Below are 23,125 nucleotides of genomic sequence, written 5' to 3'. Positions count from 1 at the left end.
GTGGGCAGTGTTGGGCTGTGGTGTTGAGTCTGGGCATCTAGGAGTGAGGGAGTTATCTGCATTGAAATTCGTTCTTCATTTGCATTTTGCTTCTCTAAGTCTTGAAAAGCCAGGATTAATAGGAGATAGATTTCACCGTCGCATTGATGTGGGGACAGCAATCTATGTTTCATTTTAAACAGTTTCTGTGTGAGCATGTCACCTGTCACCCTGGTGAGCCGGGCTGTTTTCTTGCTAAAGCAGAAACTGAGCAGTTCCCAGCCCATGTAAAGCTGAGCGGGTCTTGAATGACACACGTCAAGCATATCAAGGAAACTGGGAAAGTGATACGACTGGCAGTTTGAATGGGCCCTAGTGGGGAAGAATTGAGGTCTTGTTCCTTCACAAACCGGAGGAGCCTTTCAGAAGTGAAGCATGTTCCTCTGTGCAGAGATCTTGAAGTCTCACACCTCAGGATGAAGTTAGGACTCAGGGCTCTGCTTTGGGAAGCCCTCAAACATTTAAAGCATTTCTGTATGAATTACAGTGTAGAGTTACTCTGTGGCTCTTCCTCGGGAGACAAACACATTATGACAAGCTAACCCTAGAAAATGATTCACCATAGAAAAATGTTACATAGTTTAAAAAACTTAACAAAGCCAAGCCAAGCCTTCCTCTGGGCTTTCTTTGGAAGCCAAGTTGCTTTTCCTGTGTGGTGCCCAGACTTCAACAAAGGCTGGACCCTTGTGCAGCCTCTCTGATAATGAACCAGCCAGTCGCTCAATTGTGTTCTTGTGGAGCTGGGGGAATAACATCCCTTTATGATCCCCAGTTTAGATCAGCTTACCACCCAAAGCATGATATTTGATGACCCTTATTAGGTTACTCTGAGTAGCTACAAATGTTGTTCCCGGTGTAGCCTTAGCAAGCCTTTTGAAAAATTTCACATCCTTACCAACCACAGTCCCTGCTGCGAAGGGTTCTGTTGCTGGGATCCTGGTAACAGGAGTCTGTGAGACTCGGCAGCACCGGGACCACAAAGGTGCTGAAAACCCACACATTTTCAGACTTTTTTTCTTTTTTAGTGTTGATTTTTAATCTCAAATTTATTATTTTGGGACCTGAATTTTTAAAAGAGTAGGAGATAATGGCTGTTTCTGATCTTGTTCTTCTAAAAAAAAAAAAAAAAAAAAACAAGGTTTCTATTTTTTCCTCTTCTAAATGTTCTGGATGCGGTTCTTACCAGCAGCCCACAAAAGAGCAGAAGAGTCCAGCAAGCCACAAGAGGCAAACTGTGCACAGATACTTTCTGTTTTTTAAACCTCACTTACAAAGGAGGAAGCTGATTTGTTTCTTTCAAAAGTCTCTCTTTAAAAAAAATTTTTTTATCTTATTTTATGTCCACTGGTGGGAGGGTGTCAGATACCTGGAAGTGGATTGTGAGTTGTCATGTGGGTGCTGGGAATTGAACCTGGGTCCTCTAGAAGAGCAGTCGATACTCTTAAACACTGAGCCATGTCTTAAGCTCCCAAGAGTCCCTCTTAATGAGCCTCAGGATTTTAAATTTTCTTCTCAGTAAAATCATGCATTAGGCCTCATGCTCTGAGTATAAGCTTTTTTTAATTTTTAAAAAAGATTTATTTAGTATATATGAGCACACTGTTGCTGTCTTCGAACACACCAGAAGAGGGCATCAGATCCCATTACAGATGGTTGTGAGCCACCATGTGGTTGCTGGGAATTGAACTCAGGACCTCTGGAAGAGCAGTCAGTGCTCTTAACCGCTGAGCCATCTCTCCAGCCCTGAGTATAAGCTTTCTTATGCAACACAAATAGCTTTATTTTTAAGAATGAGAACGAGGAGCTGGGGAGATGGCTCAGTGGTTGAACACACCCACTGCTCCTGTAGAGGACCTGGGTTCAGTTCCCAACACACATGTGTGGCTCACAACCATCCCTAACTTGAGTTCGTGGGAACTGCCGACATTTTCTGGCCTCTGTGAGCACTGCATACATGTGATGCACTTATGTACACGAAGGCAAAATAATCACATGTAAAATTAAATAAATAAATCTATTTTTTTAAAAGGAAGAACTGGAATTAAAATGGAGACAGCATCCTTGCTTAAAAACTATTCCACCGGGGTTGGGGATTTAGCTCAGTGGTAGAGCGCTTGCCTAGGAAGCGCAAGGCCCTGGGTTCGGTTCCCAGCTCCGAAAAAAAGAATCAAAAAAAAAAAAAAAAAAAACAACAAAAAAAAAACTATTCCACCATTCATTGGATCTGGAGAAACAACCTATCTTTTTAGAAAGACAGTTTCCTTTATAAACAGTTTAGAAAGCCCCAGGCCTTTTAAATGTCTCACTTCTCCTCACCAGTAAGAGCATACTAGGCATATACTACTTCTCAGAAATAATTAAATAATTATTATAAATAAGAAATAATTTATTAAAATGGCAAACATTCCAAAACCCAAACAACCCCAAGTCTGCGACACTCAGGCATTCTGGATATAGAACGTCCAACCTGTATATGTTCTATTACCATATTCATGTTCAATTTTCTGTGTTGTGGTGAGATGATTCCGTGTGTAAAGTGCTTGCCCCCAAGCAGGCATCCTGTGTTCACCCTTCAGGCGCACAGGCCAGAAGGAGAGAAGTGACTTCTGTAAGTTGTCCTCTGACTTCTGCATGTGTGACGTGACCCATGGATTCCCCCAATATGTGTTCAAATCTACAACTAACCAAATAAAATGTAATAAAAATAGGGTCTTGAAAAAGTATTGTTAATGGTAAGGACTTCATTGTATCCTCAGCTAGTACTTCATGATACATTTACATACAAGATAATGTTTACTGTATACTAGAGTATACAGTAACCGAATACTAGAGTATTTTGGATAATATCAATAATTTTGATTTTTTTGCCCAATACATAGTCATATTTGCTTTTATTTCGTTTTCTAGTATAGGGAAAGCTATTTGCTCATTTAGTGAAGGTAGGTTAGATGTCACCTGGATTGAATAGTTTCCTAACCCACTCAACCCAGTATACACAAGGTGCACAGCATTGCAAATACTGAACATAAAGAGAAGGAGGGAAGGAAGGTAGACCACTGTTCAACCTTTTTAAAAAGTATTTTAAATTAAAGTGTGTGTGTGTGTGTGTGTGTGTGTGTATACGCTCACACAGGTGCTCACAGAGGCCTGAAGAGGGCACCAGGTCCTTTGGAGCCTGTTAGAGGAAATTGCAAACTGCCCAAAGTGGTATAATTGGGACCGACCTTCAGTCCTCTGAAATAGTAGCAAGCACTGAATCATGTCTCTCACCCCCAGCCTTCTCCTCTCCTGCATCATCCCTTTAGCTGTTTGTGTCATAGAATCATCTACCACAAGGCTCTAGTTACTAAGCTGCTGAAAATATATCTGTTAAAAATTCATAAAGCTAAACCAGGTGCCTTCCCTGTCTCTAGTTTTAAAAGTAAACACAAGCTGTTCTAATATGTAACTCTCGCTCCCTGATAGAACTTGTGATTCTTGGTGACCATGTTTTGTTGGTAGGAAAGCGGAGTGTGGTCCCAGTACTGAACTGCAAGGTGCCCAGGTGTTTGCTGTCCTTCCCTGTTTCGTCTGGGAAGAAGGAGTGGGGTGTTAAACCTGTTTTGTTGACTGGAAACTTCTTCCCGGCAGCGAGAGTTGCTGTGAGGGTATGCTAATGGGCACAGTCAGTCTAAAGGGGAACAATAAGTTCAGAAATAGAGTGACACACTAGTAAGAGTGGCTTTTCAAATCAAGACCTTAGAATTGTTGGTTACACCCATGTCAGAAATGTAGACGCCTCCCATGTCTCCATGGCCACTCAGGAAAATCATTGTCAGAACTTACTGTTGAAATATTCGTCCTTCTTTTGTCTTCCATTAGTCAATGGTCTTGTTATTATGACTGTGTGTGGGCTTAGGATAATGTCTTACACCAGGGGGTCTTGCTGATTGACTTGCGATTGAAATGTTGAAGAGGGGGCTGTGGGGATGGTTCAGTGAGTAAAGTGCTTGCTGCCTAGACACAAGGACCTGAATTTGGACCACCAGCATCGATCCCAAGGGCAAGCATGGCTGCTCAGTCTGCAGAGGAGAGACAAGGGAATCCTTAGGGATTGTTGACCAGCAAAGCCAAATCTGAGAGTTCAGGGTACCATGAGAGACCCTGCCTCAAAACAAAGCAAAACAACAATAACAAAAACCAACAAGTGGAGTCTGGTCAAGGAGGGCACTCACTGTTACCTCTGACCTCTGTATGTGCATGCTCCCCTGGACATGTGTGCACACACATATAAGCCATGCATGCACATATGCATAGTTGGAGTTACTAGTTAAGAACCCATAGGCCTGTGGGAAGGTTGAGAATGGGCTTGGAAATGAGGTGTATGTCCACAAACTCCCTGAAATTATGTTTAGAATTTGGACCAATTAAGTAATTTTTGTGTAATCTTTGTGTAATTTACTAAGAATGCTAAACATCAGAAAACTCTTAAGAATTGGCAGGGTAGCAACTTTACATTTTAATTTATTTAGTTAAATTTTAATTTAATTCAAATGCCTTTAATCTCAGGCAGAGCAGGTAGATCTCTGAGTTCCAGGCTATCCTGGTCTACAGAGTGAGTTCCAGGACAGCCAGGGCTACCTAGAGAAACCCTGTGTACAAACAAACAAACAAACAAACAAACAAACAAACAAACAAAAGAATCAGTGCTGTAGGGGAGGCACAGGCACCTAAATTTATCTTTACTTTTCAACACAGTTTTTCATCACTTTGAAATGTTATCAGTTCTTTTAGTGTTTTATGCTCTAGCCATGAAAACCAGTAGTTTTATTAACAGTATTTTCTACAACACCTCAACTCTGCCATCCTTTAGTCCTGCTAATGTGTACACTCATGACAGTGTTTGACTTACTGGTGATGATAACCCCTTACTTAAAAAAAAAAAATCTGTCCTGGAACTTACTTCATGGTCCAAGCTGATCTGGGGTCCTCTTGCCTTGGTCTCATGGTTGCTAAGATCACAGATTTATAACCACTTTGCCCAATTCATTACTCAATTCCTGTTATATATAATAAAAATAGTAATGTAGGAAAAAAACGAGAGTTTAGTTTTAAATTGTAACTGATAAAGTACAAAGAACCATGCACGAAATTGTTTTGTAAACCTCCATTCTGAGTCATCTCATTTTACCTTTACACAAAAGAGGCTCAGATCTCGCTCTTGAATATCATGTAGAAAGATGATTCCTTGTTTCCCTTGAGAACCCACTGCATGACTTCATCACTCTTGGCCACACAAGAATCATGTGGTTTATTGAAAGGAACAGAGGACAAAGACTCCGGCACACTGACAATAGTTCTAGTTTTGGCACTTACTAGCCCTTGACCTGCTCTGTAAGTTGGCCTCTCTGACACTGTCTCCTTATGCACAAATCAGGAATGAGTGGGTTTGCAAACATAGTAGTTTATGTAGTATAGTGACAGTAATATTTATTCTTATCTGTACTGACTGGTTTTATGTGTCAACTTGACATAAGCTGGAGTTATCACAGAAAAGGAGCTTCCCTTGAGGAAATGCCTTCATGAGACCCAGCTGTAAGGCATTTTCTCAGCTAGTGGTCAAGGAGGGAGAACCCAGCCCATTGTGGGTGGTACCATTCCTCGGCTGGTGGCCTTGGGTTCTACAAGAAAGCAAGCTGAGCAAGCCAGTAAGTAACATCCCTCCATGGCCTCTGCATCAGCTCCTGCTTCCTGACCTGTTTGAGTTCCAGTCCTGACTCCCTTCAGGTGATGAACAGCAATGTGGAACTGTAAGCTGAATAAACCCTTTCCTCCCCAACTTGCTTCTTGGTCATGATGTTTGTGCAGGAATAGAAACCCTGACTAAGACACTGTCATATATATTTTTATATAAAATTTCATTTTTAATTCTGCTTTCCCTATAGGGGTATTTGAGACTCCAATGCAATAATACATATCTTATCAATTAGTAAACACTTAAGCATGAGTCTTAAATTCTCTTACTGTCAAACTTATTTTTATTTGTTGAGACAGTATCCTAAGCCTTGTCTATCCTTGACAAGTATTCAGTATACAGCTGATTTTGAACTCCTGATCCCCCTGTCAATAAATACATGGATAGTATCACATGGTCTCATGCATGTCCTGATTATCCTTCAGAGAAGGGGAGAAAACAGAAGAAATACTTGCAGAGATAAGAGCTGGAAAAGAAAACCACAGGTTGAAAACTATAGATCTGAGAAACTTCACGAGCTGCAATAAAAAGCTAGAGGAAAGTGATATCGAGGTGCAGTGTACTTAAATAACATCAAGGCATACCATAACTAAATTGTTTAGAACCACTGATAAGAGTAAAATCTTAAAATAACCCAATGAGAAAAGGAGGGTGTGTCTTAGTTAGGCTCTTATTGCTGTGAACAGACACCATGACCAATGCAACATTTGATTGGGGCTGGCTTATAGGTTCAGAGGTTCAGTCCATTATCATCAAGGCAGGAGCGTGGCAGCATCACAGCATCCAGGCAGGCACAGAGCAGAGGAGCTGAGTTCTACATCTTCACTTGAAGGAAGCCAGGAGCAGACTGAGCATCCCCAGGCAGCTAGGAGGAGGGTCTCCAAGCCCACCCCCACAGTGACACACTTCCTCCAATAAGGCCACACCTTCTAATAGTGCCACTCCCTGGGCCAAGCATATGCAAACCGTCACAAGGTGTTATGTGCAGAAGAAGAGAGGTGGCAATGATACAGATGTGCTGTTGGGGACAGTGCGGGCAGGGCACGGGGGAGCACCGTTAATGCAGAGACAAGCAGTCAGCTCAGATCTAAACCCAGCAAAGACAAATTCCAAACAGGATGAACCATGTGGATATAAAACCGGCTGTTAATAGGACAAGCAATGTTAAAGGACGTCTCCAGGCAGCTGCAAGGAGACACTGTGGAAACACAGGTCTGTGTGAAGGGAGGAAGAGCCCGGTGCCACACCGGTGTGCATACAACCATTTATTAATATTTTTAAGGGTTACTGCTGTTTAAAGCTTAAATTTATCTTCATCAGACATGACATATTAAAAGTATTTCTATTTGGTCCTGAAAGATAATTAGTTTAAAATGATAAGATCCGTGGCATGCAATTTATAATAAAAATAGCACACAGGGCAAGAGTTGGGGGAGTAGAGGCGGTATATATTGAGTATTCCTTATGTGAAATATCTGAAGTTTGATGTGTTTGAGACCCTGTGGTTCTTCAGATTTCTGGGCCGGCTCTCTAAGCAGGCTTTCTCTTGCCGCTTCCCAGCTTTACCAGTTGGAACGTTTGGATTCAGGTTTCCAGGTTGGTGATGCCCAACCTCCCCACCATTGGGCATTTTGATGCTCTTTGTGGCATGGGCTGAAACCTCTCGAGGGTAAGGTGTAGCAAGTTAAAAGACAATGTATGTTATAAAACTGAAAGCAGCCATGAAATTGTTTATGATTAATGACCAGAAGAAATAAATTGGAATTAGAAATGTTCGAGTAGTTCCAGAAAAGATAAAAAGGAGGAAGAGAACATAACCCATGAGAGAAGTAGGAGACAGGACAGAAGAGGCTTATCCTAACCTTATCATGAGATGTGAACGCCTCCTAATGAAGGACAGCTTATTCCAGGAATGTTAACAGTTTAAGTCAGTAATTGCAATTCAAAACACAAACAAGCAGAAATGTGTAATCCATTGGTGATTACAGAAACACACACACACACACACACACACACACACACACACACCCCTTCCAGCCGACTAGAATAGATAGGAGCTTCCTCAGTCTGATGGATCACCCATGGAGAGCCTGCATCTGACAACATGCTTCGTGGGGAAAGAACAGATACTCACCGCCATCAGGGCTAAGAGCAACCTGTAAAACCCAATAATAAAATTCCACACAGCAGAATGGCAGGCAAAAGATTCGAATACTGTGAAAATACTCATGCCAAATCGAATACTGTGAAAATACTCATGCCAAATGGAAAGAAGCTAGAGGAAATTATTGTTAGGATTCTAAAGGATGCAAACGAATCTTTGGCGACCGTGGTCACTGTCTTAGAGTTCCTACTGCTGTGATAAACACCATGACAAAAAGCAACGTGGAAGGAAAGGGTTTAGTTGGCTTGCACTTCCACTTCACAGCCCATCAGTGAGGGAAGTCAGGGTAGGAACTCAAGGAGAGGCCGTGAAGGAGCACTGTTTACTGACTCAGCCTGCAGCCAGGACCAGCAGCCCAATGGTGGTACCGCCCACAGTGAGCTGGGCCTCCCACATCAGTCATCAATCAAGATGCTAATAGGGAAATCCTCAGAATTACCTGAGTAAGTAGTATATTATGTCTTGATTTCTCTGTTGTGAGACCTATCTCTAATATTAGATAATTCGTAGGGACCGCTTTGAAAGGTATAAAATACTTGTTAACTATAAAGTGTGGTTATTATTATTTTTTTATTGTTGAGATTCTAGAATGGAGAAACTTCCAGAGTTGCTAGTGAGTGCTGCTTTCTTTCTAATAATGAGTACCAAACAAGATGGCTGCTTCATAGTTTGTGGGCAAGTCCCTGCTTGTCATAGAGACTCAGTCTTCTATCAGTCAGAAAACTTGAATCTGCTGTTAGGTAAAATCCTTCACTAGAGGCCTGATGCTTCTTAAAAGAATAATGTCAAACTGTGTTAACTTATTATGCTTTTTGGGGAAAGTGATAACAGTTTGAGAGTCGTTAATTGTTATTATGACAAGCCTTTGTAATTGATTATATATATAGTTATATTTAATAAAATCCTTATTTTTCTTATCCATAACATTTAGAAACTTTGAGATTTTATGTGAGTTTTTTTTAAAATGAATCTTTGAAAAAATATCTGCACATGTTACATGAAAACTTCTCCCTTTGCTTTGTGATAGGGACAATTAGAGTTGGATCCTGCGTGTGGCAAAATATCCTCTGAGGAACTCCTCTCCTGAAAATGGTTTTTTAAATGTAATGAGTGAAAAGCTTTACTTTGGAGCCAAGCGCATTTTGAAGGTTAGAGTTCACGCCCTGATGTGGCATCCTGGGAGGATATCTGCCCACATGGGCACCAGTTACACTAGAGGCTCGTTTGCGTTCCTTTGAGTCCAGTGAATCCTGGGCTAGGGCTGGGGAAGGGAGTCGAAGCCAGGAAGTAATACCTCGGTCATTCCAGAGGATTCATATGGGGACGTGTGAGTCACAGTGCCTGTTCCCTGTGGCCTGACAGCTAGTTGGTGTGGTGCTCAAGCATTCATTCTGACACATTTGGCATTTATAGGCAATTACAATCTGGCAATCATCTCCTGGCGTATAATTTCCTGTGACTACACAATACATAAAACAGGAGCAAAGTACTTTTCGGAGATCAGAAAAGTGTTGTAAAATAATTCACATCATTTCCCGAAGTTCAGTTAAATCTTTCCGTCCATTCTTTCTCAGTTTCTGGGAAGGTCGCACAGTGCGCACACTTGGGTCTAATAGTTCTGCACTGCACGGTTAGGTTCTAGGCCAGCTTTGAACCGGAAAAGATCACAGGGAGCTTGCTGAGCTGGGGGCGCGGAAGGAGATGTTTAGCGAGTGACCTCGGTTAAGAAGGTAGTAAGTGGAGCTGTGGCTGGGAAATGGAGTCCAGGGGGTGGTGTGAGGGGAGCAGGGGGATCTAGTGGGGGGAAGACGGAGGGAGAGAGTACTGGGAGAGAGAACTGGAATCAGCTGAGGGGGGCATCTCTGGGATGAGCTAGAAAGCTAGGACAATGGAAACTCTCAGGAATCTATGAGGGGGACTGTAGCTAAGAGTCCTGGCAATGGGGGATATGGAGCCTGAACCAGCCATTCCAGTAACCAGGCGAGACTTCCAATGGAGGGAGTGTTCACCAGCCCAGCCACAAAACCAACTACAGTTTGTCAGGCCTACAAGGTGTACAGGGCTAAAGATGGAGGACAGAGTGAGGGAAAGGCCAACCAAAGCCTGGCCCAGCTTGAGACCCCTGCCATGAGAGGGAGCCTACCTGACACGATTAATGATACTCAGCTATACTTGCAGACAGGAGCCTAGCATGACTGTCGTCAGAAAGGCTTCACCCAGCAACTGCTGGAAGCTGATGCAGAGACCCACAGCCAGACGTTAGGTAGAGCTTGGGGAATCATGTGGGAGAGGAAGAGAGGGAGAAAGAATGGAAGGAGACAGAAGTCAAGGACTACAAGAAAACCTACAGAGTCAGCTAACCTGGGCCCACAGGGGCCCACAGACACTGAACTGCCTACCAGAGAGCATGCGTGGGACAGACGTATGTAACAGTTTTGCAGCTCAGTCTGCAGGTGGGACTCCTAATAGCAGGAAGGGGCTCTCTCGGACTCGGTGGCCTGCCTTTGGGCCCTTCCCCCTAACAGGACTGTCTTGTCAAGACACAATGGGAGACAGTTCACCTAGTCTTACTGCAACCTGGTATGCCAAAGTTGGTGTCCATGGGAGGCCTGCTCTTTTCTGAGGAGAAAGGAGGGGGAGGAAGGGTGGGTGAGAAGGAAGGACAGGGAGGATTGGAGGAAGGGCAAGGTGAGATTGGATGTAAATTAGTTAACTAATTAATTAAAGAAGAAGGTAGTAAGACAGGGCTGGTGAGATGGCTCAGCGATTAAAAACACTGCTGTTCTTTCAGAGGCCCTGAGTTCAATTCCCAGCACCCACATGGTGGGTGGCTCATGACCATCTATAAAGGGATCTAGTGCTCCCTTCTGGCAGGCCGGTGTACATGCAGACGGCGGAGCACTCATACCTTTAAAAATTACATAAATAAATCTAAAAATGAAGATAATGAGTAATTGGGTTGGACTTGTCACCCTCTTTGGTGTAGAGTCCAGCTTTTCTACTTAATATATATACTTTGGCCTCAGTTTCCTTAGCTTCGAAGTCGGGATTGGAATGTGCCAATCAAATAGAGTTGCTGTGAGACACATTATATGTGTAGTCCCCAGGAAAGGGCTTGGCTTGTGATGAGCCCTCATGGGTGTTTGTTGTTTAAAGAGTAAAAAAAAAAAAAAAAAAAAAAAAAAAAACAAAAAACAAAAAAAAACGTTCGTGGCGGTCCTAAGCACTGATAGCAGCACTTTTAGGGTGGCGTGCCTGTACGTGCATGAGTCAAATTTAAAATGCTGATGCTTGCTGCAAGCCGAAGGATTGCGTAGAAGGCAAATGAACCTGGGCAGAGACCTCTGGCACTGCAGGTCTTATCTCCTTGCCATCCCTTGGCTGTGGGAGTGGGGCCTGTGGCCTAGGGCCTCGCATCCATGGAATCAGACTGTAGTGCGCATGTGCCGATGGTGGGCATTGAGGAACGTGCCACAGCCCCGCCGCACAGTCCCTTCACAGAGTCCTGGAAGCTGATCAGGCCTTGCCCTCTGGGCCCGGTTTGTTCAGCCTTCCCTTGAGAGGCACCCTCACCCATACCTTCCCAGTACAATCATTTCAGGTTTTGCAAAATTTTGGCACAATAAGCTTTTGCTCTTTTTCGTCCCTCTGTCTTGTTTTATTACAATCAACAGCTTGGTGTAAGCAGATAGGTTAATAGTTTTCATCATCAGTAGGTGAGGGGGCACAGGTGAAGCCAACAGTCCTGGAGGTCATAGAAAATTCTTCCTTGTTTCCCCCCCCCCCCCAGCAGCAATGAAAAGGAAAACTCTACCATTTGTAGGAAAATATATGGAACTGCAAATTGTTATCCCATTAAACTAAACAAGCCAAATTCAGAAAAACAACAACAAAAGACAATTTCTCTCTTGTGAAATCTAGATTAAAATGAAAAAAGATAAGAAAGTAGAAAGGGGCTATCGTGAAGGAGGCTGTTGACGAACCTTACTAAAGGGTTCCCAAAGTGTACAGGGCATTCCATTCCAGCTACTGGGAGACAAGTAAGGCTGGTTCACTCTACAGAGCAAGCAGTGAGGTTAGGAAGGTGAGGTGAACATAAAAGAACAAAGGGAAGGGGCTGGAGAGATGGCTCAGTGGCTAAGAGCACTGGCTGCTCTTCCAGAGGTCCTGAGTCCAATTCCCAGCAACCACATGGTGGCTCACAACCATCTGTGATGGGACCAAATGCCCTGTTCTGGTGTGTCTGAAGACAGCTACAGTGTACTCACATACATATGATAAATAAATAAATCTTAAAAAAAAAAGGAAGATCATTACATGCAGGGAGGGTGCAGGCATTAATGGTGGTAGTGGGGGGCAGTATAAAGACAGGAGAGGAAAAGGCCTGCTGTGAAGCGAACTCGACATTATTTTTTGTTGATTTGTTTTGCAGAACATTGCCAGGCTTCCATTTAGGACATGTCTGTGTCAGTCAGTTTGAACCAGGCATCACTCACCCTAGCGGCACATGAGCCCCACTCCTCACAGTGGTTGGTTCCCGAGTGCTGTTCTCAAGGTCTCTAGTGTTAATCCATGCACGGAGGCAGTTCTCAAACAAGCAAATTAATTTTTTTAAATAGTTTGAGACTCGACAAATCCAGGCTATTGACAGTAAAATTGCCTTTCAAAGAAGAGTTTCTATAGCTGCTGCTTATAGAACAAAAGAAAAAGGCAACCTCAGTTCTTTCAGAGCTGGAGGGTTCTCAGGGAGGGACATCTTTTTTTTTTTTTTTTTTTTATTAACTTGAGTATTTCTTATATACATTTCGAGTGTTATTCCCTTTCCCGGTATCCGGGCAAACATCCCCCTCCCCCCTCCCCTTCCTTATGGGTGTTCCCCTCCCAACCCTCCCCCCATTGCCGCCCTCCCCCCACCAGTCTAGTTCACTGGGGGTTCAGTCTTAGCAGGACCCAGGGCTTCCCCTTCCACTGGTGCTCTTACTAGGATATTCATTGCTACCTATGAGGTCAGAGTCCAGGGTCAGTCCATGTATAGTCTTTAGGTAGTGGCTTAGTCCCTGGAAGCTCTGGTTGCTTGGCATTGTTGTTCATAAGGGGTCTCGAGCCCCTTCAAGCTCTTCCAGTTCTTTCTCTGATTCCTTCAACGGGGGTCCTATTCTTAGTTCAGTGGTTTGCTGCTGGCATTCGCCTCTGTATTTGCAGTATTCTGGCTGTGTCTCTCAGGAGCGATCTACATCCGGCTCCTGTTGGTCTGCACTTCTTTGCTTCATCCATCTTGTCTAATTGGGTGGCTGTATATGTATGGGCCACATGTGGGGCAGGCTCTGAATGGGTGTTCCTTCAGTCTCTGTTTTAATCTTTGCCTCTCTATTCCCTGCCAAGGGTATTCTTGTTCCCCTTTTAAAGAAGGAGTGAAGCATTCACATTTTGATCATCCGTCTTGAGTTTCATTTGTTCTAGGCATCTAGGGTAATTCAAGCATTTGGGCTAATAGCCACTTATCAATGAGTGCATACCATGTATGTCTTTCTGTGATTGGGTTAGCTCACTCAGGATGATATTTTCCAGTAGGGAGGGACATCTTGAGCCTATTAAATACCCGCTTTCTTGGCCCAAGAGACAGTTGTGCTGCTGTGTAGCACAGGAAACTCGTATTTAACCAAGTAGACAATATCCCAATTCCTACTTCTGTTCAAGAGTTAGTAGACATTCCAGTTAACCCCAGAAAAATCAGATTAAAAGTAGCAAGTTAAGGAGACTGTGATTGTGGGGAGACCTGCTATGAAGTGTGGCTCAGTAGGAACACTCTCCAGGTTTGCCTTACACCAGGAAGGACACTCGTCGGTTGCATTTCATCTCTTAGCTGCTTGTGGTTCTCACACACGGTGGTGGCTTCTGGTGACACGGAGATCTTTCAAGTTTGTAATGGGAAGCTGAAAATAGGTAATAGCAGGAAAAGGGAAGGGCTGCGGCGGGAGATAGGAGAAGCAGAGGAAGGCGCACAGTGCCAGCAGAACTGCTCGGACCAGGAATACTGAGCATCTGTGGACTCGAGTCTAGACTTTTCTCACCGTCTTTTCCATAGACACCGGGAAGGGCTGAACACCCGTGGTTCTTAACATCCTTAGGGCAGCTTTCTCTTCTCACTTCACCATTGCTGTCAGATCTGCCTTCAGTCTCCTTTGTCCTGGGGTCTCTGACAGAACAAGAGTCTCAGGGGAAGCTCTGCTGCCTTCACAAGTCAGTCCTCAGCCGTGCTGGGTACCGCGCTCCTTGGCATAGCCTGCAGGCGGCGCTGTGGAACGTGCTCTTTGGCATAGCCTGCAGGCTTTTGGTGGAGTTAGCTGTTCTTGGCTAGCACCTACTAATGTTTCTTCCTTCCCTTCAGGGTTATCTCATTCTTTCGCCCGCCTCTCCCACTATGCCTTGTCTTGCCAACCCCAAACCAGACCCTGAATACACAACCTAGGTAAACCTCTTCCTAGGTTTATTCTTTCCAAGGTCAGAAGGGACCCTGGATTTCTGACTGATCTTATGTACTTCCCGGACCTTAAGGCACCAGAGGGCTAAGTGAACTGTAATATTTCGGTAAATTCTGCTGAAGATTTGAAGTACGTGCAGTTTTTAAAGTCTGGGAAATGTCCCCTGTTCAAAAAGAGATGGCCGAGAGGCCATCTTTATATTTTGTTGATTATTTTAGCGTTTGACTGCTCCCCCGCTCCCATCCGTCCCCCCCCCCATTTCCTTTCCCTGTAGGACTAGAACTCAGAGCCTCATGAGCACTGAGTCTCCCCCCACACCACTCTGCTGGACTGCAGCCTATTTCTTTCTTGGTGTGTGTGCATATTTGGTTGTGTGTTGGTGCCCGTGTGTGTGCACATGTGGAGGACCGAGGACAACATCGAGTGTAATTCTTCATGTGCCATCCGACTTCTTTTTAATCAGTTGATGAGTGTGTGTGTGTGTGTGCGTGCATGTGTGTATGTGTCCGCGTGCGCATGCGTGTGCACCTTATGTGAAAATAAGGTCAAAGGGCAATTCTGAAGAGTTGGTTCTCTCCTTCTGCCATTAGTTCTGGAAACTGAACTCAGCTCCTCAAGGACTTTACTAATCGAGCCATCTGCCCAGCCCCTGACCCATTTCTTTAACTAGTAGTTCATGACTTTGGTTTAAGAAGTATCTCTTTTTCTGTATAAGAATTTTTTTAATGTTATGAATTATTTTTTTTTAAGGTCTGGAAAAATACAGGCGCACAGTGTAACTATGTCTGTGTACCAGCCCCTAACGTCCCACACTGAACACACATTAAACTTGCTGTCGTAATCCCTGGAAACATACCTTTGTAAAAAGATCCAACCAGGCTTACCCCATGCCTTGACCCCAGCCTCCGGCCCTGACAGCTACTCTTCGGAACTTGTTGGTAGCTCTCACATTCTAAGCTCTCTTACATGCACACGGTATCCTAAGCAGCCTAGACAGTATTGCGTTTGTATGACTTACAGTGAGCGGCATGCTGTATGCATCCCTTAGCAGTTTCCCTCTCCCACGTGCATCTCGAGATTCATCTAATGAGCTACTAAATATCTGCTAACTCTCTACTGGTCAAACAGGAGTGTAACTGTCTTAGCTGCTTCTCTTGTTGCTTTCACCAAATGGCTGACAAAACAAGGTAAGGAAGGAAGGCTGTGTTCTGGGCTACAGTGTAGGAGGTACAGTTCTTCAGAGGAGGGAGTCATGGTGACAGAGCAGGAGGTGGCTGGTCACAGCGCATCCACACCAGGGAGAAGAGAGCAAACAGGAAGTGAGTGGGGCCTTTACCTTCTCAGTGCAGGATGGGCCGTCTCTGTGGGCCTCAAACTCACGTGTCAGGGATCCTGCCTGTTCTGTCAGTAGATTAATGTGTGTCTAATTCCAGGGCGGTTGGAAGCTCTTTGTAAATATTTGCCATTGTGCTGTAGGTTCCTGTGGGTGGAGGAGTCAGGGAATGGGGACTTTTGGAGAGTGGATGAGGGTACGTCTATCCAAGCTGAGTCAGAGGACACGTTGAGAACTCTGAATCTGAGGAGGCAGGAGGAGGGAAGATAAAGGATCTAGGAACTCAGGGAGTGACCACGCATCAGAGGAAGCAGTGTCGGCCTCTGACGGTTGGAGCTCTAGGGTTGGTAGAAGGCACACGTTTTTTTCTTGGTTTCAGGGCAATTTGGGGCTATTTCCAACACCCTTTCCCCTCAGACTGTTCAGCGAAGCCTGTTAGATCTTGCCGATCATATCAGCTGCTTTGGCAAAGCTTTAAGAGACTCGAGGAAGTTGAATATTTGAGGGAGTATAAAGATTAGATTAAATTTCAACTGATTTTTTTTTCTTTTTCCAAATGTTTCTTTCATCTTTCAAATATATATTTGGTTGGACCAGGAAGCACTTAAAGATTAGAGGCGGATGGAGGCTTTCACTGGTAAATGAATGTCCAGCTTAAACCATAGGTATTAAAAAAAAAGTGTGAGAGGAATGTAGCATTGAAAATATTGGAGACATTCAAGGGGCGAGTCAAAGCCATGGGACTGTATATAGAGAGTTCAGCACGGCCCGCCCACCGTAGGCCTCATGGGGAGCCTGGTGTCTCTTCCGCAACTGTCTCAGATGTTCACTCACAAGTGTGTACTTCAGTGCTAGACTCCAGGCACCGATTCAGAACGAGTTCCTCATTTCTAAGGTTGTGAAGTGAATCAGAGTAATGGTGTGGTCAAGAACAGTTCATATAAGACAGGCTATGTCTGCTTGATAAACATGAGTTGATGCATCTAGGGTTCCCCCATACTTTACATAGGCTGACTTCTTTTAAGCTGCAAGTTCTCATTTCACAAGAATGGAATGTATAAGGCAGACTACTGTGCAGTTATCGTGTACCTGTACGTTTATGTGGTTGCTATCCAGTTACGTTAGCAGCATGCGCGCGGGCCTAGAGGCAGGAATGGTTCAGAGTAGGCTCTGCTGCGGAGGGACGAAGACTGCGTCACCTCGATCACGCCTTTGGTCTTTTCTCTTTTAGCTTTGTTCTAAAGATTTCTTTCTTTCTTTCTTTCTTTCTTTTTTTAATTTCTTGCAACTTCACATCTGATTCTTGTTTTGAAAATATATTTCATTTTCAAGTTAGCTAACAAATGGGTGGGTTTCATTGTGACGTTTTCACACTCTTACCTCACGGCCTGTTGTCTTTTCCTCCTCCACTCTTGTGCCATCCCCTCCTTCCTTACCAGCCCCATTCCGATTTCACATCACACATACTCGGTTCCCCTCCTGACCTGCCTTAATAATTCTCTTTTTGCCTCTTAGGATCTCTTTTCTACTTTCATAGCTATCTATCTATCTATCTATCTATCTATCTATCTATCTATCTATCTGTGTATATATGTATATATGTATATGTATATATACACACGCATATAAATGTGTATATATAAAAATGTATATATGTATATTTAAAAATGAGAATCTAAGATTTGCTTATGAGAGAAAACATGGCTTTTTTCCCCCAGGTCTCGCTTATTTCACTTGCTATAATAATTTCTGGCTCCATTAGTTTTCCTGCAAGTGACGTGATTTCCTTTGTCTTCAGAATCCTTGCTGTGGTATCAGAATGGAGGCAGGGACTATGTCATAGAGTGGTGTGGCTGAGATGAGAGTACACACAGGGCAGTGAAGACGTGGATGTCACAGTGTATACATTTAGTATTTTAATTATAGTATTTTGCGTCATAAGAAATGCCAGTGTCCTTTTAAAATGCTCATACACAGGTAATAGGTTTATATATAATCTTGTCATCATCAGTATTTGAAACATGGATCCAGACTTCTCGTGTTCATGCATTAGATGCACTGTTTTTCCGAAGCTGCCTTTGCCCTTTTTCAGTTACGTAGAGGAGCTAGTAGGTTTGTGGTCTAAAAGGATACAGAATGTGTAGAATGAAAAGACAGCTCCTTTCCCACTGTGCAGCTATCTGCATTTCCTCTCGAGAAGCACTCCTGTCTTTTCTTTTTCCTTTGATTATTGTTGTGCTGACATTTAATGAGCATTAATTGGTAACAGTAGTGAGTTAGGAAATTAGTTTCATAATGTCATTGAAGTGTCTTGAAGAGGGCTGGAGAGATGGCTCAGTGGTTCAGAGCACTGGCTGCTCCTCCAGAGGTCCTGAGTTCAATTCCCATCACCCACATGAGCGCTCTTGTACATAAAATGCATAAAATAAATGATCTTTTAAAGAGAAGATGAGGTGGAGGAGGAGTCATCTTGAAGAGAGGCATAGGCTTCCAGAGCTTACCTCTCGCATGCACCTCTGTAAAAACAGGTCACAAAAGTAACAGCACGGGGGATTAAAGTATCGAACATTAGTTGGCATTCCATAGTCAAACCTGCAATTACTTCCCAAAATGTTAACAGCTGCCTTGTCCAAACCGGATCCTCTTTGGAGCACATTCACATGTGGCCGTGCACCTCAGGTCTCTTTTAATCCAAATCCCTACACTTTTACTGTGTTCTGGAAAAACCAGGCTAATTGCCCTGAAGACTAGCTTGCTTTCTGATAGCTTACTGTCAATGTTTACCGTGCAGTGTTTACCGTGCAGTTCTAAGACCTTGTAAATTAAAAAAATAATTCTTTTATTTTTGAGACTATAATTATATCATTTCTCTCTTCCTTTTCTTCCTGGCGACGTCTACCATATATGCCTCCTTGATCTCCTTCAAATTCATGGCTTCCCTTTTCCATTAACTGTTGTTTGTTTGTGTGTGTGTGTGTGTGTGTGTGTGTGTGTGTGTGTGTGTGTGTATGTGTATGACAGTGCACACGTGAGGTGGTGTGCATATGGAGGCAGAAGACGACTTTTGAGAGTTGAGGTTCTTGCCTTCTGTCTTGTTGAAGCAGGGACTCTTGTTTCTGTTGTTCAGTGTACTCTGGGTAACCAGATCAAGAGTTTCTAGCAAGATCTCTTTGTCTCAGCCTCCTTTCTCACCGCAGGAGCACATCACTAATTTGCCTATCTCTGGCCCTGGAGATGGCCTCGATGGTAAAGTGCTTTCCATGCAGTATATGGACCTGAGTTCTGATTCCAGCAGCCACATAAAAAGCTGGGTCTAGGGATGAGCATCTGTGATCCTAACACTGAGGGTCAGAGACAGCTGGGTCCCTGGGTATTGCCCTCATCAGGGTAGCTGGATGACTGAGATCCAGGTTCAGGAAGAGACCTTGTCTCAGAAGTAACATGGAGAGGGACTGAGAAAGTCACATCGTATTGACCGCTGGCCTCCACGTGCAAAGGCACACATAATTATACACACAATAATACACAAACCTATACATACATGAATAAATGTGCATTCAGGCACATACAAAAGATCGAAGCTTCTTCTGGTTGTAGACATGCACAACTGTAATCCCAGGGCAGAGTCAGAAGAAATTATTTTTTTCAGAAAAATTTTTGAATTTGAGATCATCCTGACCTATACAAGAAGACTCTGTCTTAGCTTAACACTTCAAATGTATATTTTGAAGATCATTCTCTATTTCTGTTTGTCTCATTGAAATACTGAAAGACATAAGGCAATATCTTTTATACTTATTAGATATAAAGGCAAAAAAATAAGAATTGCCTATGGGTAAAATGATTTCTAATACATTACATGCTTGATTGTAGGCATATAAAATTATTATAGGTAATTAACAAATTACATAAAATCAAATAGGTATGGCTAAGCATCGAACCCCAGCTTTATGTCTACCATTCCCAATGCAAAGTCTTCAGCACAGTTAATTTTCAGCCTTTAAAACTCTGGGCAAGTGGGAGAGATCATTTTGAATAAGGCATGCGGGATGACCAGGACTGTATTGATTCACCACTGGAATAGTAGTTTGAGAAACCAGGAAGTTATGCAAGATATCTTGCTAACTACTTTCTTTCAACACAAAATAAATGCACCTGTAAAGAGTTGTAACTGTCAGGCACGGTGGCATACACCTTAATCCTGGCACTCAGGAGACAGAAGCAGATGGAGCTCTGAGTTCAAGGCCTGGTCTACATAGGGAATTATCTGGGATGGCTGGGGATGCACAGTGAAACACTGTCTCAAAAAAGTATACTGTAGAAAGGCTTCTAAACCGAGAACTTAATAAAATGAATGCTTAAAGGTGGGATGTAAGGAACGCCTCTGAGTCAGTAGGCTGACTCAGTTGGACCATTGTCTTTTCTACTGATAAATCTAAAGCCATTGTTGGGCTTGTTAAAAAAAAAGTGTAAGGTTAAATAGTGGGCAGTATAATATTTAAAAACCCATTTGATTTAAATTAGGACTAGAAAAATGCCCTAGAAGAAATGTAAAATGTAGAAGTCCATCGTTTTGAGAGAACATCAAGATTATTAGAAGTCGATATGCGGATCAGTCCAGTTTTGGTACATGAGAGGCTGAGGCAGGCTCTGTGCTCAGAGCCTATCACTCTTTGAATGTTTCTTACGGCTTGACATACTAAATTGCCATGATAAGTTTAAGTGAATAGATGATTTTGATAATTGCTATGATTTTGTGATAATTCAAAGAGGTTGAAGCGCATATAAATGAAATTATATGTAAGTATAAAAGCATTTGAAAATGGGTTTAGCTTCTGTCCTTATTCTCTTCTAGGACACAAATATCTACTTACATTCTGTGGTATATATTAACTGTCTTGTATAACTAGGTATATATAACAATATAATTTGTATTCATCTTCTGTGCTAAATATAAAAAAAGTCACTAAGTCGTCTAAGAAGAGGAGTTGAGCTGGGTGTGGTAGTGTATGCCCATAATCTGAACAGTTAGGAGGAGGAAGCAGGATTATCTTGACTTCCAGGCTAACCTGGACTACGTAGTAAGGCATTGTCTGTAAGAATTGGAAACCACGTAAATACTGTGCAGTGAAGAATTCACCAGGTAAATTATGAGATATGTGGCCATTAAATGTTTTATTGATAAATAACACGAAAGCATGCTAATAATGCATTAGTACTAAATATGAGCACATTTAAACCACCCTCCCCCAGAGGTACCTCTGTTTAGAAAGTGGATCTGAGAAAATAGAAGGATGTTAGGTAGTATTTCTGGAGTGTAAGATGAGAGTGATTTAAAATTTCTGTGTGTATTTTATACAGGCCACAACATTTTTTCATTTTTATTTCTATGTGCGCCCCTGCTCGTTTGTATGTGAACCGTATGTGTGCAGTACTTGCAGTGGCCAGAAGGGGGCGTTAGATCCCCTGGAACTGAAGTTACAGGCAGATGTGAGCCACTTGATGTGGGGGCTGAGAATCGAGCCTACACTTCTGCCCTTGCTTGTAACTGTTCCACCCACTTCTTACTTTCTTATAGCCTAAGTTTTTTTTTTTTTTTTTTTTTTTCCGGGGCTGGGGACCGAACCCAGGGCCTTGCGCTCGCTAGGCAAGCGCTCTACCGCTGAACTAAATCCCCAACCCCTTTTTCTTTCTTTCTTTCTTTTTTTTTTTTTTTATAGCCTAAGTTTTTAATGCCCCCTCCCCCGCCCCCATTTTAGTGTGCCTTCCCTGTTCTGAGAAGGGCTCTACTAGTCTGGAGTGACCTTTCACAGGGAAGAGGGAAGAATGGGGCTATGGTTGGATGATTTCGAAGGTGAACATTTCAGCCATAAATTCATCTCTGCATGAGCAGATGCTAACCCCTTTTGTGGCTATTGTGCACGCCATTAAGTTTACTTTCTTTGTCCTTTGTACATCCAAATGCTTTGCCTCCCCTAAACTGAGTCAGCTCAAATATAGATGAAATGCATGCATTCTGTTGAGAAGCTCGTGTCTTATAGAAGCACAGGGTGTGGAAACCAAGCCTCTGCCCCCACCCCGCCCCATGCTGAGTCTGTTATTGTTTCCTGACTTGATCTGGATGTGTCACCAGGTGACCTACTGTTTGCTCCTTGTCAGCAGGACCTTCTGGGCGACTTCTTGCAGAGACTTCCTGTGTGCCTTACATGCATTACCAATACCTCGACGTGGGAGCTAATACTCTTTTCGTAATATGTTCTCTCTAGATATAAAGACCTGAAGCAGCCTTTCCAGTCTAACGATGGAAAACAGTACCACCACCATTTCTCGGGAGGAGCTTGAAGAGCTACAGGAAGCGTTTAATAAAATAGGTAAGGCTGAGGGAGCCTTGGTGCCTGGTTCTCTTTGCTGCCACACTTCAGGCATGGGGCAGCGTCCTCACCTCCTGCTGCCTCTCAGCTCTCCTCAGGGCATTCCCTTTCTGTTTCTGCCTAGGCTTCACTGAATTCTTTCTGAAAGATAAGCTAAAGACAAGGCGAGCTTGTGTTTCTAGGTGAATCGGACTTTAGTTCTTGGTCATTACGCACAGAGGCTAATCCAGGTTAATGAGTGACGGTGTGACTGAGTGCACTTTGAATGGTATGCCCATTACAGAAAAGAAAATACAGGAGCGCTTCCTTGTGTACCAACTGAACTCTTATCTCATGCCTTAGTCACCAACAGAAGTACTTTTCTGACTCAGTACAGAACATTTAAAAATATAGTTTTGTTTTTAAAGGTATATGTCTCCTTTTCCCTCCTATACATATTTTTTTTTCTTTTTTTCGGAGCTGGGGACCAAACCCAGGACCTTGAGCTTGCTAGGCAAGCGCTCTACCACTGAGCCAAATCCCCAACCCCCATATTTTTTTTTTAAAAAATCCTACCATTGTTTTCAAAGATTGTTTCTCCCTTTATCCCCTTCATGTTCTGAAATCATCCCATGTTTCAATTTGACATTAGCAGCCTCACAACTTTGTACCTTCCTCTTCTAAAACAGGTTTCACACTTTCCTATTTAAAAACTTAGGTAAACAAGGAAAATATGAACATCCCCTCCCTCCCTCCCTCCCTCCCTCCCTCCCTCCCTCCCTCCCTCCCTCCCTCCCTCCCTCTGCTTTCGTTTGTAAATGTATGCCAGTAGAAAGCGAACTCTGAAAGCTGAGCTCAGCGAACAGACACTAAGCCTGGAGCTCACCATCTTTCTTTCCCTTTCCTCGGCAGAATTCTTGGGTAATAAAGTGCTGCTGGGAAAGCAAGAGATGGTGGAGCAGGGAGGGTATGACCATGGCTGGTCTCACTCCTGGGCATCTCACCAGCCTCCTGAGCAATGAC

General features: G+C 43.3%; 1 protein-coding gene across 3 annotated transcripts in view; it reads left to right on the top strand.

Moving 5' to 3' along the window:
- Pls1 (plastin 1) overlaps positions 1-23,125 on the top strand; it is a 109,941-nt gene that overhangs the window by 42,447 nt on the left and 44,369 nt on the right. For all 3 annotated transcript variants that reach the window (XM_039081542.2, XM_006243574.4, XM_063265574.1), the window contains exon 2: positions 22,019-22,123. In XM_039081542.2, coding sequence (XP_038937470.1) covers positions 22,054-22,123 — 70 coding nt within the window. In that variant the 5' untranslated portion in view covers positions 22,019-22,053. The remainder of the gene's footprint in view (positions 1-22,018; positions 22,124-23,125) is intronic.

The sequence above is a fragment of the Rattus norvegicus genome, chromosome 8 (assembly GCF_036323735.1).
Source record: "Rattus norvegicus strain BN/NHsdMcwi chromosome 8, GRCr8, whole genome shotgun sequence".
NCBI classification, from domain to species: Eukaryota; Metazoa; Chordata; class Mammalia; order Rodentia; family Muridae; genus Rattus; species Rattus norvegicus.
The sequence above is the reverse complement of the archived record's forward strand: the minus strand, read 5'-3'. Positions and strand labels throughout refer to the sequence as shown.